This window comes from Phallusia mammillata, chromosome 2 (assembly GCF_965637545.1).
Source record: "Phallusia mammillata chromosome 2, kaPhaMamm4.hap1.1, whole genome shotgun sequence".
In the NCBI taxonomy this organism is placed as follows: Eukaryota; Metazoa; Chordata; class Ascidiacea; order Phlebobranchia; family Ascidiidae; genus Phallusia; species Phallusia mammillata.
Window position 1 is genome coordinate 29,714,692 of NC_137253.1, and position 18,647 is coordinate 29,733,338.

Genomic DNA, 18,647 nt, shown 5'->3' on the forward strand with positions numbered 1-18,647 from the left:
GCGCACTAAAAAACGAAGTCATCGAAATTCAACACAGCAATGCAAGTTTATGCCAAAAAGGTACGAATTAATTTGGACATACAAATGATTTTTTTAGATGTACAGTGTAAAAAAACGAACTACAATTCAAAAAATGGTAATCAATAATTGACAAGTTTTTGCATGACAGTTGCATTTTTTTAGTTTCATTTGCAATACTTCAAGGTTTTGTAGCGTATAAACCTTTGGGATATTAGATGATGGTATGAACAAACAGGTAGACTATGTGGCAAATATGGAAAAGTAATATTCATTTTGTTTTCTGTATTTTGATAGGTTTTCAAAAGTCTTCAAAATGATTTTTTGGTTTGTTTTGTTGTTAGCTAGTTACACTTTAATATAAACAGTTTACCATAAATCCAACTTGGGGCAATGAAAACAAGCGTTTCAGTATATGTTCACTGGGCACCACTCAAAACCAAGATTTAAACTTATACTTTGATCTTTCATGACCGTGCCATATTTTTTTGTCAGTATTGTTACATAATCCAAACATATCTTTTGTTTTGTAAGTATGATATGATGTAAGAAAATGGTTCCAATTTTAACCAAAAACGACAAGACACATTGGCAAAAAAATGACATTTGGTGACAGTAAAAATAAAAACAATAAGAATTTTAACAACATTACACCAGCAATAACCAGACTTTTTGGAGTTTTGCTGTAGTTAGTTTTATACAATCTTGTCACAGAATTTGAAAACTACCCTCTTACCGTAAAATCCTCCCCAATAAGTGGCTTCCCAACACTCAAAGAATTTTGTACATTTCAGAGCCCTCAAGTGACACATAGTCACAAACCCTTGCCATACATGCCAGAACAGTGACCCATCTTGTGGGTTTGTGAATATATAGGATACTGTAAAGCCATTTGTTATTATTTTGTCTTGTTACCACCATGTGGCAGACACTTTTGTGCTCTTACAGTTTTTTTGTGTGCATCTGGCATTTGGCATACAACCTACACCCAGCCCTAATCATTACAATGTGTGACAGATAGTTTGAATCTAACCACAGCAAAATGTTGTGTAGCACGTAAAGTTACATATTTTTTTTAAAAAATGGGAAATATGTGGAAAATGAATAGAAATGTTTTGTTTGTGTTTTGTGCGTTTTATCGAAAAAACAGTTTTTTCCCAGCTTTCCAAATTGTTCACTAAAATAACAGCAGTGTCCATTGGCAATAAAAAAAAAACACCAAACAAAAAAATTCACCAATATGCAGGCAAAGAATAAATGTATTGTAACCTAAAAATTTGGTTTTTGGTAGAAGGCCAATTTAAAAAAGTCAAACAAAAATTAACACATTAATTCTTTGCCTGTAATGACAGCTTTCAAATATTTTTTACAATATTCCAGAGAAAATAGCTCTAATGTTCATTACATGGTTCTTCTTTCTTCATCCTGGTGCTCTTCTGAATCAAGATTTTTTAATTGTTTTTTTCACATCTTCTTTTTTCTTCAATTCTTCTTTACTCACTTTACAAAAGCTTCAGGGGGTATTAATCCTTGTTCCTGAAAGGTTTAACATTGTTAGATATTATCAGTTAAAAACATTTCACTTAAATCAGGAGTGTCCAAAGTGGGACCCGCCGGCCCGCGGCTGTTGTTTTAAATTGTGTTGCGTGTGGTCCGGTTTGGACACACTGACTTAAATTAATAGCTACAAAGACTAACTTAACTTCAATAGCCTATTTTAGGTGAAGTTCGGGAACTTTTTTAGGTGTGGTTTCAAAAAATGCCTAAGCAACAAACAGAGTTTTTACCTTGAGTTCCAGAAATTTCTGCCCAGCATTCTGATAATTCCACCCATTTTCAGCCAGACATTGCTCCGAGAACATAAGATTCATCCCTGACTCAGTGGAAAACGCTGCAATCATTTGCGTGTGGTTCGGTGGCTTACTACCAGATAGGACCTAACACAAACATAATGGTTACAGTTATTTTAGACATTTTTGTGATACTTTATTTTATTTGTTATTTATTGTTTTTAGAAGTTTATTTTTCTTTAGGTTTGACTAAAAACCTTTCGTTCTAAACTTGTGGTAACAAATTTAGCTTCATAAACGAGTTTAAAATCAGTTCAGTTTCTAAAATCTCAAAGGCCAAATGTTTTTCAAAACAGAACATATATTTTATGCTCAATCAGAGTATTACGCATTAAGGCAAACCATCATTTAGTTATTATCCACCAATGGGGCCCTCCACTATTTAGCGCTCCATAACGTTTAAACATTGCACAGCTTGGTGATTGTTTTAGTGCTTTTATTTCGCTAGGTTTCTATCACCAAGCGAAATAAACTCAACTCAACCGTTAAAATCCATTACTTTAAATTGAACATAAATTCTGCCGTGATCGCTGGTCTGCATAGACGCTTCAGGGCTGATCCCAGTTATGAATTTATGTTCATCTTAACTGATACTGGTCAATCTGGCGATCCCCTACTACGAAGCTGACATGTGCAGCATACGAGGCAGGCAACGGTGCTTGTGATTCGACTTTCGGCGGATTCTCCACTGAGCCTGTGTAGCTCAGTTGGTAGAGCGCGAGTCCCGGAAAGACTCCTGTTGTGGGTTCGAATCCCACCGCAGGCTAGATTTTTCTAGCCTACGCCTTGCCATATGGTGGTGAATGCTTGGTGACCGGCTGATTCGGTATAGCGCCTTCAATGGGCCTGGCGTACTGTGATTACTTTAAATTGTGCATTTACTGATCACAAGAAACTTACAGGAGCAGGAGTAGGAGTTGGCTTGGGAAGTGGTTTTGATTTCTTCGCTTCAGCCAATTCACTTGCAACCGGATTCCGTATTAGAAATTGTTCGTTGATGATTTTCAAACTGAATTGAAAAACACATGCTCACAACTATGGCCTTTCTAAGAATTTTGCCCAGTAATGCAGATGTTGGATATATTAATTGAACTTACCTGCTTTCTGCAACTTGGCACATAAAACTTCTTGAAAATGAACGAATGTTACCATACTGTCCGCCTGTAAAAATTACATTGTTTGAGTATGAATTTGGAAATAGGCAATTAAATAAAACCGGAAATGGGCATTCACAAAAAGGTTTGCTTTCTGAAGTTTCTGTAAAACATTTATATTACTTGGTTTGAACAAGATTTTTTATATTTGCTTACATAAAATTACCCCAACTTGTATGCGTTTTTGACTGCCTATTTTCAGAAAAGTCAGTTCAGCAAGATTATTACCAATTGAATACACCAAGTTTAATAAAATTAAAAGTGTTCAGGCATATTTAAATACAACTAAAAAAACCTTTGAAAAGCACACACAAGAGATGCACTTTTTAAGCTATCTCGGTGGTACCTTCTTTAAAAGTTCCTCGCACTACAAAATGCACAATAGATGATGTGACAAGCGGTACATCGATGCAAAAAGAATCGAAATGATGGGTTGTCTTTGGTATTTTTTCCAGCTTTGCAATCACATTCTTCTGGGTACATGCAATAGTCGAGTACTTTAGGGCTGAAAATAAACAGATCTTAACTAAGAAACGCTTAAAAATAAAAATACTGACAGTAGTGTGAAAATGTAGCAAGATGCATTCTGTCACATAATGTAAAAAAAAAATCTTTTAACGTTTAACAGTGGGTTGCTCCGCACGTTAGGTCAAGAAAGGGTGCTTCAAACTTATTCAAATTTACACAGATGTTAGTTAGTTATTCAAAGTTAATCCTCGAATGACCCAGCAATTCACCCACTGGTCCCCAAAACTTTTAGAAATGGCTTTTTTAAGCTGTTTTAAGTACATCATCCAGGAGTTTCATACTTTCCTGGTTGGTGCAAAGTATTTTAAATCATTTTGTGAATTTTAGTTTTTAGTTTACTTTAACGCTAAGTTCACATACTTGCTTTTTTGATCGTTTTAAGATTTCTTGAAAGTTCGAAATAATTACGCAGTGGTGGACCTCTTGGGGAAGTCGGCATACTCAATGTGAACAATGCATTTTCATGATATGCCTCGGATAAGTTGGATCGAGATGTATCAAAACATTTAAAGTACCTGAAAGTGAAAACGCATTTCGTAAGCACACAACCCAACACCAAATGTTAACCAAAACACAAAATGTAAAAAAACACATTTTAACAAATTCACTGACTAACAAGTGCAACAATGTGCAATTCAAATTGCCAACTTTATGTCCCCTATTTACTTGATTGTAAGCTGCATGTTAAGGTGCTGTTAGAGAGTGCAACTATTTGTCAACAATTGTCAGTCACACAAATAATTCTACTCAGAGTGTATGTTGATGTGTAAAGCCAACACGCAACAGAATTTTGAACGCGAAGAAAACAAAAAGCAAAGGTGTAGAAATAATATTGGTATGATATCAAAAAGTAAGCCGTCCTCGATTACAAGACACACTTAATTAAAGGCTCTCACTTTTAAGCTGCACAAACCATAGGGTAAAAAACTTCATAAGCCGCGACTTAAAATCGAATAAATATGGTAGTGACGAAACAACAATAAAAATCCCAAATTAGATTTTCGTACGTTTCAATGAAGTTCTTAATGACTTCCAATCCATGGGCAGGCAGAAAATTAGGCAGTGATACAGGCAAGGCTTCATTTTCAACATCAAATTTAACTGGCGGTGGCAGAGTCTGGCCATCCTATAAATAAAAGAGTTTTTTATTGAGCAAGGTATTACGTACAATAACATCCACAACTACATTAGCAGCTAAAACACACATTCTTTTTAATATACGATAAAACTCGGCTAATCCAGATTCAGTTAATCTGGATCTTTGCCTAATTTGGACAAAACTTGAGGTACATATGATTTGTAATGTGATAAGGCTTAAACTAATCGACATCGGTTAATCTGGATCTTCGTCTAATCCAGAATTTTTTTAGTTCAAACGGGTTTCAAATTTAAAGTTGTAATTGAGGTAAACAAATTTTAAGAAAATTAAAGTTTAGTTTTGGTAAAAGTTACCCTTTTCCCACGTTCTTTGCAGTTTGGATGTAAACTAATTAGCTTCAAGTAAAGAAGCAACAAATAATTGAATCACGTATGTTTTGGAAAGTGGGAAAGATGCCAACAAGGAAGTAGACCAAGCAGGAAAATTGTGCCGATGAGTAATAAAATACCTCTGGTGACCAGGCAGCCATTGCATAACACATGACATGTATAATGCAAGGCAAAATGCTTATGTAACTTTGGATTACGAATTTATAAACTTACCAGTTTTAAAACGTTGGGAAAATATTCTCTGATGTCACTAAAAATAGAAAAAAATGACACTTAAAAATTATGAGTTATAACTTTGCTATATGTAGACAGTTTTGTATGTACTACAAGTTATACAATGGTTATATGCAATGGTGAGATTCAGTCTGTTCGCGGCGGTTCTATAAAACGGTTTAATGAAATTTTATGAGATCAGCGTACTGGTTAGCATTACTGCTTACAGTCAATGGACTTTTTGTAACAGAACCGGCTGAAAAATAAGACTTTTGTGATAGAACCGGCTGACAAAAAATTTGAATCCCACCACTGGTTATATGTATGTAACATTTTCCTTTTTAAAAGTGACATTTGTTACATAATTTCAACTAAAAAAATGTATTTCAGCTTTTCAACATACTTGATATATTCTGCTTGTGATTGATAGTAACTACACATCGGGTTTTGATCCAAGGTCAACTCTGAAAGGTCACAGTGTCTCATGGCCTCAAATTCTTTCACATGTTTAACCTGCGTCAAAAATTTAATTTTAAGTAACATTCAAATATTTACTAAAGACAAAATTGCTGGTAATGTATAATGAAACACAAACTTTTTATTATGCAGACATTTAGAGTCAGATCTAATTTCTAGGAGTTAAAGGTTTAGACCAGTGGTTCTCAAACTTTTTTATTGTCGGGGCCAAATGGTAGTTTTTTAAGTGTGTCAGGAGCCGCAAAAAATGAGACCTCAGAAAATCACTAAAGATTATTTCCTTGAAAGCTAAAATAGCAATCTTCGTTGGTTTTCTGAGGTCTGTTGCGGGCCGCAAAATAAGTAGTTGTGAGCCGCATGCGGCCCTGAGAGCCGCGTTTGAAAATCACTGGTTTAGACAAAAGTGTTTGTCTTTATGAGTAAAATTTTGCAACAAAAGCGATTATATACACAGAAAGGATAAAAAGAAAAGGCCAATTAATTATGTCACGAATGATAAAAGGTTACATTAAAATATTTCAGAACTAAATTAATGCTTTTTAACGAGATTGATCTCCAGCGAAACAAAAAAGTAACATAAAAAAGTTCATGCTGACCAGATTTTTGGAGAGATTCAGGATTTTGAGATTAGGAGTGTATTTAGTAAGTTGGCTGAGACCCTGAAGTCGAACGATTCGGTTGTTTGACAAATCCAGTGAAGTGAGCTAGATAAAAATTGTAAAGCATTAATAGCAAATTACTTGGTATTTTTTTTAAACATAATTTTTTCAAAAAATGATGCAATATACAAAAGTTGCGGAATTCGTTTTAAACCATATCACCCTGCTGTATCGCTTTTCAACAAAATTTTTGCAACTTGACTCAATATATACAACAAAAAGGATTGTGTCAAAAAGGATTTTAATAACTTAAATTCATCTTTAAAAGCAAAAATCTCTTGTGTCCTTGAACAGAGGCATGGCTTTTCAGCCTGTTACTCCTAACAAACAGGAGTGCAATTAAATGGCTACACTAGCTAATACAACCGATCTTGTGACACCAGCTGCACTGATGACATCTTTTGGGTCAAAACAGTGTGCACTGTCTGCAGCTTGTCATGTATTTACTCAATGCTTTAATATAAAAATCTCCTAATTTGGTATAAAAACATACAAAACAAAAGCAAAATTTTAATCCAAACATGAACTTACTGATGAAATGTGGTCCCTGATAATTTTTGTGACAACGTAAAGATGAGATGCATCTGAAAGTTTTACTAGAATCCGTTCTCCCCGTAACTCTTGATCTAGAGCAAATGATGTACAGTCGAGATGATGGGTAGTAGCATCGAAGCGTCGGCTTAATACTTCCTGTAATAGGGTTTCACTTTAAAGTTTAAGGGGAAATGTGGGCACAGTACACAGTGTTGAAACTACAAATACAACTAGAAGAGTGGCTTTCTGATATACTTCCATTTTATATATTCTATATGATATTTACCAATTTACTATACACATCATTTGATCTACACGTATGATTGTTTTTGTACACAAAAACAAATGGGTCCCCACACGCGTGTTTGTGCGGATTGACAGTAAACAAATGTTGCGGTGATTCTTAGATATTTAAGGACAAATTTTTAGAAAGCATTAACCCAACAATAAAAAAATTTGTTCGTATCCTTTTTGCACTATTATTGTCATTTTATTACAAAAACATTAAAAATACGTAACAAATACTTGAACACATTTTTTTTAGAAAGCTGTAACAGTTGTGTTACAGACACTTTAAATTAAAAAGCAATTTGCTACAAGTGTATACATAACAAATTGTTTTTCATTTAACTTTGTTTGTCAAAACAAGTACCATTGACCTGTAGTAACCTCTCAGGGTGCACACGCCAAACGACTGTTTGATCTTTTGACACCGTTTTCAATAGCACGCCGTCCTGAGTGTTCAACAATACCGTTAAGCCTAATTTTTACATGTCTTGAGCATTGACTCCTAAATTGATTGTAAAAAAAAAAAACGCTACCTTATGACGAAAGAAAGTTCTCAACAGTGTTTGTAATACCTACTAGTTGACCTTAAGTAACCCGTGATCATGCGACGGCCAACCTGACAACGAGCATTTAAAAAAACATTTATTTTGCAAAAAAGTCAAGTTCATTTTTTCATGTTTACTTTGATTAACAAAGTTTTGCTTGACATATACAAAACCGAAGCACGGTTATTAGGTTTAAATCACGTCATAGGTGTAAAACCTTCGCCAAAACCAAAAATGTGAGTGATAACTTAATAAAACGACATAGCATTGCTGTGCAAAACAGCTCATTTCTAATCACTGAAACGACGTCTCGGAAAACGTCTGTCCGACGTCAAGCTGACCCCTCCCGCTATCGTAAACCAGTGAGTTACTCTCTTGGTACTTCTGCCTACAGTGTCTTTCTTGACCAAACGAGCGTTAGACACATTTACGTTTCGGGGGCCTGTGGGTGAACGCTGGGTAATTCGGGGTCAAACTTCTAGAGGATCAAGTTCAGATTGATAACTAACATATGTCCAAATTTGAATCAATTTGTAGCACTCCTTCTTTACCACACGAGCGATAAAAACCAGCGTTAAAAATTTTACGTTTCGGGGGCTTGTGGGTTAACCGGCGGATCAAACGGGGTCAAAATTCACATAGACCATCTTTTGACCAATATCTGTAATGTGTGTAAATTTGAAAAAGTTCGAACCATTCTTTCTTGACCAAAACGTGGGAACAAATCCGCGTTAGACGGAAAAAAAGAAAAAAAGAAAAAAGAAAAAAAAAATACGGACAAAAACAATATGTGTCCCCTTCAGGGAAGGGGACCCATAACAAGCAACAGACTGGGAAACATACTTCCACAATTAAATTTTTACGAATTTTTGCCGCCTAAACTGTGATTTTATGGGATTACAGGGTATTGATATGTAATCATTTGCAAGTGACATAAAAATTGAAAAATGCATGTTTCACTTAAATACATGGGCCTTACTTGCAGCTACTAGACATGCTTTGGGCAATAAACTATTGTACCCATTATAAAAAGCACTCATGTTTATTGTAGTGTTTTATTATTTAAGTAAAATATTAACCAAACAGGAGAACTGCTTGTTAAAGTGGAAGCCATTTAACAAAAAGTTTAAATTTCATAGCTCTAGTTCAAAGGACATTGTGTACATTTGCCTCATAAATTGTTTTGTTAACAAACAAGGTGACTGTTTTATTTATCAACACAGGGTACCAGCTGTGTAGGGCTGTTTCAAATCGAATCACATAAAATACATAAAAGGTTAAAATTTACAAACCTTAATTTTAGTGATTTGGGTTTCAGTCAATGGAGGGTAAATGGAGGGTCTCATTATGATCGTGATCTGAAAAAGGGAAATAAAAAAGTCAAAAACATATAAAAATGCCCTTTTTAATGGTGAAACATTATAATCCAACAATACAATTTTGGTCTGTAGTATGGGTTCAGTTTAATTAATCCGGACTAGTTAGGGTCAAAAAAATAGTCCGGAAGTCAAATAGTTCAAGCCTTGCCATGTTACAAACATTTGTTCCTCAAGTTTTGTCCCAATTAGACAAAAATCCGGATTAACCAAATCTGGTTTAACCAAGATTTACTGTACAATAATCTACATTAATCAAGAACCCAACAGCCTACATACATAACAGAATTGGTACATAGTGAAAACATTGTATTGTGAACTTTTGGACATTTGATGTTGTCATCATTAGTACATTGTGATTGTGGTGCGGTTTGTTTTGATCAAGTCAGGATCGTAACATAACTTGCATTTTTATGATATTTAGAACATACCTTTTCCCCATTTGGTGATGTGAGTTTTTTTGTACAGTTACGTATTGCTTCTGCAGCGGTACGATCGTTCAAAAAGAAGGAAGCATTTCTGCCATCAAAATGATACTGTAACATGAAAAATGCTCTGTTAACATCACCAAAAAACCTTAGTAACAAATGAATATTGGCTAAATGAGTGTTGATAAGGAAGATATTAGTTTTAGATAGGTTGTTGGCAGTGGTGGGATTGAGCCTGTTCGCACAGGTTCTATAGAACCGTCTCACGAAATTTTATGAGATCAGCCAACCGGTTAGCAAATGTTACTGGTTACTGTCAATGGACTTTTTGTGACAGAACTGGCTGACAAAAAATTTACACCCCACCACTGGTTGTTGGTAGTTTGGTATTTAAGTTACTTGGACTGGTTGGTACTGTATCATGTTGACAGTCTGGAGTTCTTGATGTAACCACCCCTCGTCTATATGTTCCCCTTCAACGATCTAAAACAATAGAAAATGTGTGAACTGTTGTATCATATAGCCAGGGTTGCCATCTGTATAGATCCCATAACAACGAAAACCGAAAATTAATTTTTCATACAAAACGAAACAAACGTTTTTGAACAAATCTTTGCATTTATCTGAGCCATGACATATCACATGACATATTTTTTGGTCAGAAACAATATGTCCGAGCAACTCCATTTAAAAAATCTAAAATAATGCTGCGTAACTTACTGTGATTTGGTACCAGTTTTCCTGCCTCTGATGTTGATGTGGTTTATTGTTTGAATCTGATCGGTTCTTGGTACCTCGTCTATTAGGTCTGGCATAGGGGTTGCTAAAAAAATTAAAATATATAAAAATTTAACAAACAATATATATGCACAGAACTTTACACAGTAAGTAGGCAAGTGTTCTATGCAGCAATGTGGCTTAAAACTCAATTCAAGCAAACTACAGAACCATGTCCTGGGCAGGCACAACACAAATAAATATTCATCAAAAAGTTTTGAACAACAAGGCATCACACATTTTGTTTAATGATCAATAACACAGATTTCAACTTTAGTTGGTAAACAGTACAACAAACTGTAAAAAAATATATCTTGATTGAAAGCTTATACGGTTGAACAGGTGATCCCCTACTACGAAGCTGACATGTGCAGCATACAAGGCAGGCAACAGTCCTTGTGATTCGACTTGCGGTGGTTTCTCCACTGAGCCTGTGTCGCTCAGTTGGTAGAGTGCGAGTCCCGGAAAGACTCTTGTCGTGGGTTTGAATCTCACCGCCGGCTAGATTTTCTAGCCTGTGCCTTGCCATATGGGAATGCTTGGGAGACCAACTGATTCGGTACAACGACTTAATAGGCCTGACGTACTATGATGATTGATTGAAATTTATCACAAAATCATTGATACTTACAATCTGGTTGGTTTTGAATCTCCTCCATCCATATTTACGTCTCCGTCTTCATCTTCTTGGTTGTAATCATCTTGTGCATTGTTGTATCGAGAATACGAGCCCCTTCCCTGTCTGGAGAATTAATTTTTACCCCAATTGGAGCAGGTTAAAATGGGGGGTTGGCCATAAAATTGACTGTGTGTTTGTTTTACATTTAAATAGTGTGAACAAGTTTTGGTTGGTGTTTTAATGTTAAAAAATGAATTTTGGTGAGGTTTTTTTTTGTTTTATTAAATTTACTAACTATGCGTGAAGTTTGCAGTATGTTTTTGCTATTGTGTCTAGTCATTGTATTATGAGCCGAAATGTAATCAAAAGTTTAAATAAGCCAGGTGTCCTATTACTTTTAGTTTAGTTTGTCTTTTCGCAAATCTTTTGCCTATCATTAACCCTTCATGTTTATAATATACAAACAATAGCAAATTTGTGTCAATTGTCAACATATTAAACAGACTTTAAATTGTTAACATTTTGCAAAAAAACATGCCTAAAATCCCCTATACATGTTTTTAGTTTTGTCTGAAATAGTTTTAAAGAACAAAATCGGTAACAAAGGGGGTTGATTTAAACATTTCTGTAGCAACTTTAAACATTCAGTACTTACCCACGGCCCCTGTTATTATTATACCTGCCACCTCGATTACCCCGATACCCAGAATCAGAGCGGTGACTGTTTCCACGGTAACCACCACCACTGCTGCGACCCCCTCCCCTGTGAGATCTGCCGCGACCACCCCTGCCCCGCTTTATGGGGCCTGTCCGGTCGTCATGTTGAGAATATCGGTTTCCGCTGTCGTCATAGTTGTCACTTTCTGTGCCATTGGTATACCAAGTATGAGTTTGTGAGAGAAAAATGAAAACTTAATCTATAACACTTATTTTGAATCTGCCTTATTGTATTGATATGTGTGATGTTCCGTTTCTTAATGTTTAGTTTTTGGTAAACTACCTCTTACGAAAAAAAATAGAATTACACTTTCAACACCAAACAGGCTTTTCAAAAGTCATACGTACACCTAAAAGCCACTAAAACAAAAAATCAGTCCAAATCAGCTATCTTAGATTACTTTTAGGTAGGTGGATTTGATTCCCCACTAAATTTAACTTTGCTATAATTATCTGGCAATTGAGAGTATCAAACATATTTGGGGAAATTTTGCTTTTCGAGCATCTCTTAAACATGATGTAATACATGGGTGTAAATCACAGCAACCACTTAACAAACAAACAGTAAATCTCAGTTAATCCAGACCCGTTTGGACCAAAAATTTGCCAGGATTAGGCGAAGATACGGGTTAACCGATGTCCATTAGTTAACGCCTTACCACATTACAAATCATTTGTACCTCAAGTTTTGGCCGAAGATCCAAGTTAATCGGTTTACCCAAGGTTTACTGTTTATCAAAAAAAGTATATAAGCTACTTGAGAAACAAACAATACTTAACCAAGTCTGTATTTTCCGCGATATTTTCCTCTGTTTGACATTGTTGGTGTGTCAGAAGCAATCAGCTTTTTATTTTTACAATGTTTGGGACAAGAGTAGCCTATATTGTTACAATGACAAAACATAATGTAATTTAATATTTGCAATTACACAAGTATGAGTACCAATGAAAAATTTGATTTACAAACATAACAAAAGGTGTAGAAACAACAGACACTTTTAAACGCAACAAATTTACAATGTTTTGGGTACAGTTTTGTATATAAGAAGGATTTGTTCACAATAAATGACAATTCAATAGTTGAAGATTTTAATTCTTTTTTGCCAACATTTAAGCTGCCATGAGGAAAAGGAACATGAACTTTTTCTAATATGCAATAATGAAACAATCAAACAAATTTAATGGCTACATGTTATTTAAAACAACGATTATATTAATGTTTATTTTTAAAACTATAAAGTGGGGACAAATATTTACTCAAAGTCCATAAATATGCTAAGTGTATGCCACAATTAATGACACAAATCATGGCACTATTGCAATTTCAAGTTCAAAGCATATTATATCTGTGCTGTCCTGCTGCAACTCCCATTTGACAATCACTTTGATATCAGGGTAGAGTTTTTGTATGGGCAAAGTGGCAGTGTATGTGCTTATTGTGCCTGCCGGAATTGGGCAGTTCAGGCCACTGAGTCCACCTTTACATGCATCTTTAACTTTCAAAGGAAAGGGGACGGGGATACCAGCGATGATACCATGCACATTTGCCTCAGCAGCCGTAATTTCACTTGATGTTTCGAAAGTCGCATTAATGGTGTAGGACTGGCCCTTTTTTAAATGACACGCTGTTGGTACATCACAGGGAAAAACTTCAATCTTCTTTACTGTGGCCATCTTTGAACCACAATCCTTGTACTTTACAGTTGTGGATTTAGAAATAACAACAAGTGCCAAAATGAAGATTCCAATTTGTATCTTCATGGTGATAAATTTACTCCAAAAATACACTCAAATACAAAATGTACTTTCCACCTGACAAACATAAATAAATTAGGAATAGTTAACTTTCCGAAAGATTTGATTTCAGAAGTTTTAAACCAGAGTGTATAAAAAGTTCAGTTAATGTACTGGCATATTTGAAAACTTGCAATAAAATTTAAGTCATAAAAACAAAACAGAGATAAATTTATGAGATGTAATAAAAAGGAAGAAAATATTACAATAATATCTTTTATCAGGCAGCAAAGGCTGTCTCAGATACAAAAATTCACTTTTAATACAATAGCCATTACCAAAAACTTGCAATTATTAAAACTTGCGATATTGAGAGAAAGGGTTTCTTAATAAGCGAAAACTTAATTATGATATTTCATTCAGCAAAACATAAAAATATATCTATCTAATGTATTATTATATTTACCGCTGTGAACAGATAAAACTAAAACTTAAACCAACACACGAAATCTGTTATCTGTAGTATTCTGCAGCTGCGCTCACTACTCCTGGAGAACACTCTCGCTTTTTTCCCGGTGCAAAGTTCGCCTGTTTTTTTTCCTCGCGTCAATATCACGCCATTTGGTTTTCGCTTGACGTAACGCGCTTTTCGATTGTAAAAAAGAAAAAGGAACAGCGCTTTCGCTTTGAGTGATGTGTGTTCAATAACGTCAACGTCGGCAACTTTCTCAAACAAAAATATTTGGCTAAAACAATAACACATTCATGTGTTTGTCACTATTTTGATAATGATTTTTATAGATTGACGTAACAGGCTTTTCGGATGTACATGAAACAATGGTTGTTTAATCTTGGTAACCGCAGACCAGGGGTACACAACCTGTGGCCGCGGGGACGAGTTAATGCGTAATATAACAAATAAAACTCTTTTGCTATATGTTTGGATATCAAAGCTGTTCTAAATAGATTTTCTTCAGCCGGAAAAAGTATTACCAGCCCACCAAATGTGTCCGACTGTTTTTCGCCCACAGATTGTGACGTCATAAATAATAAAGACTGGAGGCTAGACTGTTTAGCTCAGTCTGCACATCAAGTTAAAAATTTTAACGCTCTACAACAAACCTCCACAACTAAATTTCTGTAAGATAGTTGGAATGTGCACTTACATACCCGGGTTGTTAAAACGTCGAAAAAATCCTCAAACGACTAAAAAAACATCATGACTGGTAAGATATCTATGAAGTCATGCTTTGGCGCTTGTCGTGCTTCAATGCATTTGCTAAACAGACGAGAAATAAAACAAATTTATGATTGCAAACTGCAAACGTCATTCAATTCTGTTTTCTCACTTATAAGGATAAATTATGGACAAACAGGGGACTATAAACGTGCTGAAGCAGGCAGATGCGGTTTGCCTCGATGTTGATAGCACAGTGTGTGAAGATGAAGGAATTGATGCACTTGCAACTTACTGTGGTGTTGGACAACAAGTAAAAGAATGGTAAATTTGCGTTTCAAACTAAATGTGTTTTTTCACATGCATTTAGTACTGCAAACAGAACTTTGTAAAATGGTAAATATTGCTGCAAAGTTCCGTTTTATTGCTGCAAAATTTTTTTGGTGAAATGCATAATTCCACATATTTGACCCTGAAACAAAATCTATTTAACTACTTGACATCTTTATATATTCAGACTAGGAAGAAGCATGCAAAATATTAGTTGGTTTTGTGAAATATCTAACAATGATTTATTTATTTCTTGTTATTTAAGGAGTTTTTATTTTAATGCATTTGTGTTTCAAATCTCTGTTTTTTATTTCAGGACAAACCAAGCAATGGGAGGCAGCGCCACCTTTCAAGAATCATTTGAAGCAAGACTGAAAATCATCAACCCCAGCTGTGAAACTGTCAAAAAATTTCTAGAAAGCCACTCACCCTTACTCACACCTGGTGTAAAGTAAGATATATTTTTGCTTATTTATTCAGGTTAGGTAAAATACAGTAGCATGCCATACATGCAGTGTTTGGTACCATTGTTTTGCAAAAGTCTGCATGATGAAACCAAAAAATTTTCCTCTGTGATGTAAGGCTGGTTTTGGCATCGCACCGAATAGTTGAGGCATGAGTCTTAACTTGTTACTCCCAACAAACTGGAGTGCCGTTAGATGGCTACACTAGCCAACACGGCTGATCTCTTGTCACCAGCTGCACTGATGCAACCTTGTAGGTCGAAACAGTGCGCACTGTCTGCAGCTTAACATAATTTTGCTTTAACAATTTGTCAATAAGAATATATTTCCAATTAAAGGCAACAACTTTCTTAAGCATTGTGTTACCTGCAGGGAATTTGTGAATCTTTTGAGAAGCAAGGGCTGTGATGTGTACCTTGTATCAGGAGGAATAATGGAAATTATTGAACCAGTTGCTGCTTTGCTGGATATACCTAAGGAAAATGTTTTTGCTAACAGATTAAAGTATTTTTACTCTGGTAAGTGTGCCAATTCACTAATTGTTGGACATGTTTTTTTTATGAAAGGTTGGCAGTTGTGTTTTATTTTTTAATTCTGTACATTCTAATTTTTAAACAGCCGTAATTCCTAAAACTGTCTAAATGTGCTTGTTAAAATTTTTCAAATAAAAATTGTTTATTTTTTCCATAAACAATTGTCAATTGATTGCAATCAATGTTATTTTGAAATTTATGTGAATTTTTGGTTTGTTTTCTGCATGTAGTTAGCCATAATTCACTTTTATGAACACCTTTTTGAGTAAGGTTTAAAGAATAGAAGTAACCTGTTAACATAAAAAAGTATAGATATTTTTATTGCTGTAGAAATGGTACCAGTTAACAGTTCAACTACAAATTTAACAGTACAACTAACAATTTTGTTATGTTCATGCAGGAGAATTTGCCGGTTTTGATAAGACATGTCCAACAAGTAGATCAGGTGGAAAACCTGTCGTAGTAGAAAAGCTTAAAAAACAACATGGCTATCAAAGGTACTTGTTTTGTTTGGGTGGTTTTGTCTCCTCTGTGCAGAATTTGTTTAAATTACATTTGTCCACATAGGAACAGTCCAAGATAAGCCCTCTACTGTTTTATGGCTTACAATGTTTAAGCATTGTGTAGCTATTTCTGGCTTGGTGAATATTTTACTGCAATTGTATGGCTGAACTTTCTAATAACACTTTTTCCTGCTCATTGTTTGTTTCATTTTTATCCTGTGTGGGTGGGCAATGCCTGAATGCATTATGCAGACAATGAGTCTGCCGCTGAGCTGCCTGTTTTAAAGTATGTTAAATCACTTTTTATTGGATTTTGGTGACTTTTGAGCAATTGAGTTTAACCCATCTGTAACCACTGGGTTGAAGCAATGCCGTTTCTTGCTCAAGAAAACACAAGCGACTGAAATAGGATTGAAACCCACAACCTTGTGAACACAAAGCAGTTGCGCTACCACTCAGCCATGTTTTATACAACATGATATGAAACATCTCCTAATGCTTTTATATGTGTTTTACTTTATTTTAGACTGGTAATGATTGGAGATGGCGTCACTGACATGGAAGCTTGCCCACCAGCAGTAAGTTTTAATTTTTTTCACTGTTAATAAGATTTTCTGCTTTGTAATATACTTCAACATGGAGAGTAACATTTGGTATATTTTCAACTTTGAAGACATTTGTTCAAGAATGCAATTTGTTGCTGTAAAGTTATTTGCTTGATTTTTGTTAAATGCAATAATTGTTTTGCCAAAATCACATTGTTTTTTTAAAGGATGCTTTTATTGGGTTTGGAGTCAATGTTCAAAGAAAAGCTGTGAAGGAAAAATCCAAATGGTTTGCCTTGTCCTTTCAGGAAATTATAAATGTTTTAAAGGAATGAAGGCGCAACATGTGCTTAATGTCAAGGGTTGTAGGCAATTGTGTGGTGTTATACATGTGGGAAGTTTCATTCATTTGGCTGCTGTTTTATGCGTTTTTAGAGGTTTTTCAGCGTTGCTTTTATTCCACATACATTGTTATGAACAAAATCTGTAAAAAATGTACTATTTTCCTGCCAAATGATGTGAGGTGTTTTAAATCTTATGCAACAGTAATTTTACCACTCACATCATTTTACAGTTTTTTGTCACAGTTCATATTCTACTCTCATGTTTTTAATTATGTTAAATTTCATGATTTTTCGCTTCGTTTTTAACCATTGCAAAAAGCTGTACTAAGTTCATCATGGAAACTCTTTATACAGGTAGGGTTACCAGATGTCCGGACATTTTCTGAATTCGGGCGTAAAATCTTTGTCAGGAAATAGGGGCAAAAGAAAAAAAGCAAAGGGGCAAATGCCTCTTCACGTTAGTATTTAAAACCGACTGCTTGGTTTATTGCTTGTTTCGGCGAACAATGATGTTTAAAGCGGTTTACTTTTTCTGTTGTCTGTGCGGTTTTGGATACACGGATCTACAAAAGGCAATATAACGCCTGTTTGCTTTTGATAATAGTATTTATTAAATTTGTCCGGAATTCTCCACTCTCACAAATATGGTTACCCTTACCCAAGGGTGTCCAAACTTTTTATTAGGGCCCGGTTTTTATTAGGTGCAGACGCCAACGTTATTTTGCAAAGTTTTTAACCCGACAATTATAACTTACAATTTTGGGATTTTGTTGTGTCAGCACCATGTATACTTTCTTTTTCCGGTAAATAAAGTTACATGCAAAAGCTTTTGCGCGAAGTCACCACAAACCTAATTCAAATTATAGTGGGCCATACGCAACAAAATTTTAAACCACAGCTGCGGGCCGGTTGAAATGCCGTCGCGGGCCGCACTTTGGACACCCCAACTCTAAGCAACAACAAAATAATAACACACTTGTATACTACTCTCAACAAAATAAATTTGTACTTGGTAAAGCAATATGTACTTCATACCGCTACATTTATTGAAAAAAATGCAGATGTTTAATACTTCTGCTTAGCTAAGCGATCAAACACCGAAAACGTTGTTTTATTGTCGAAACCGTTAAAAGTTAAATTTTCACTGAATTCCTAAACTTCTAATGTAATGCCTGCGGACGACAGCTCCTTGCAAAACTGCCACCCGGCGTAGTGAAAACTTAAAAGAGTGTATTTGTCGGCAGCCAAAAAAACAACAATAAAAATGGAAGACAAGTAAAAAGTGCAAGAAAAGAGTAATTATTACCTAATAGTACAAATGCATTGTTACACAACAACTGAACTAG

At 35.1% G+C, this 18,647-nt stretch overlaps 2 protein-coding genes, 1 non-coding gene and 1 pseudogene across 4 annotated transcripts; 2 read left to right on the forward strand and 2 right to left on the reverse strand.

Annotated features, from left to right (window-relative positions):
* Positions 1–21: 21 nt before the first annotated feature.
* On the reverse strand, positions 22–12,575 carry LOC145214906 (nuclear RNA export factor 1-like). The gene is made up of 18 exons (XM_080083528.1): positions 12,452–12,575; positions 11,610–11,817; positions 10,967–11,077; positions 10,279–10,381; positions 9,958–10,041; positions 9,562–9,666; positions 9,047–9,112; positions 6,919–7,077; positions 6,325–6,432; positions 5,655–5,764; positions 5,252–5,288; positions 4,558–4,676; positions 3,911–4,065; positions 3,369–3,527; positions 2,966–3,029; positions 2,769–2,877; positions 1,806–1,955; positions 22–1,554 (listed from the first exon to the last, which is right to left on the reverse strand). The coding sequence occupies exons 1-18, from the start codon at positions 12,573–12,575 to the stop codon at positions 1,516–1,518; spliced, it is 2,010 nt and encodes a 669-aa protein (XP_079939654.1). The 3' UTR covers positions 22–1,515.
* On the forward strand, positions 2,561–2,634 carry Trnas-gga (transfer RNA serine (anticodon GGA)). Its single transcript has one exon. It is a non-coding gene; the product is annotated as a tRNA-Ser (tRNA).
* LOC145214911 (NPC intracellular cholesterol transporter 2 pseudogene) lies at positions 12,551–13,508 on the reverse strand (annotated as a pseudogene). The gene has a single exon (XR_013857149.1). The product of XR_013857149.1 is annotated as an NPC intracellular cholesterol transporter 2 pseudogene (transcript).
* A 1,162-nt stretch (positions 13,509–14,670) lies between these two features.
* Positions 14,671–17,634, forward strand: LOC145214910 (phosphoserine phosphatase-like). Its single transcript, XM_080083533.1, has 6 exons — positions 14,671–14,906; positions 15,229–15,363; positions 15,749–15,894; positions 16,310–16,406; positions 16,939–16,990; positions 17,185–17,634. The coding sequence occupies exons 1-6, from the start codon at positions 14,770–14,772 to the stop codon at positions 17,290–17,292; spliced, it is 675 nt and encodes a 224-aa protein (XP_079939659.1). The 5' UTR covers positions 14,671–14,769; the 3' UTR covers positions 17,293–17,634.
* The last annotated feature ends 1,013 nt before the right edge of the window (positions 17,635–18,647 follow it).

Excerpts from the sequence above, each read along its gene's own strand:
- LOC145214910 (XM_080083533.1), top strand. The coding sequence starts at position 14,770 with ATGGACAAACAGGGGACTATAAACGTGCTGAAGCAGGCAGATGCGGTT. Across the intron at positions 15,364-15,748 it reads TTACTCACACCTGGTGTAAA|GGAATTTGTGAATCTTTTGA; the intron begins GTAAGATATATT and ends TGTTACCTGCAG. Across the intron at positions 16,991-17,184 it reads TGGAAGCTTGCCCACCAGCA|GATGCTTTTATTGGGTTTGG; the intron begins GTAAGTTTTAAT and ends GTTTTTTTAAAG.
- LOC145214906 (XM_080083528.1), bottom strand. The coding sequence starts at position 12,575 with ATGTTTTGTCATTGTAACAATATAGGCTACTCTTGTCCCAAACATTGT. Across the intron at positions 11,818-12,451 it reads TCGCGGAAAATACAGACTTG|AAAGTGACAACTATGACGAC; the intron begins GTTAAGTATTGT and ends CCAATGGCACAG. Across the intron at positions 4,677-5,251 it reads TTCCCAACGTTTTAAAACTG|GATGGCCAGACTCTGCCACC; the intron begins GTAAGTTTATAA and ends TTTTATTTATAG.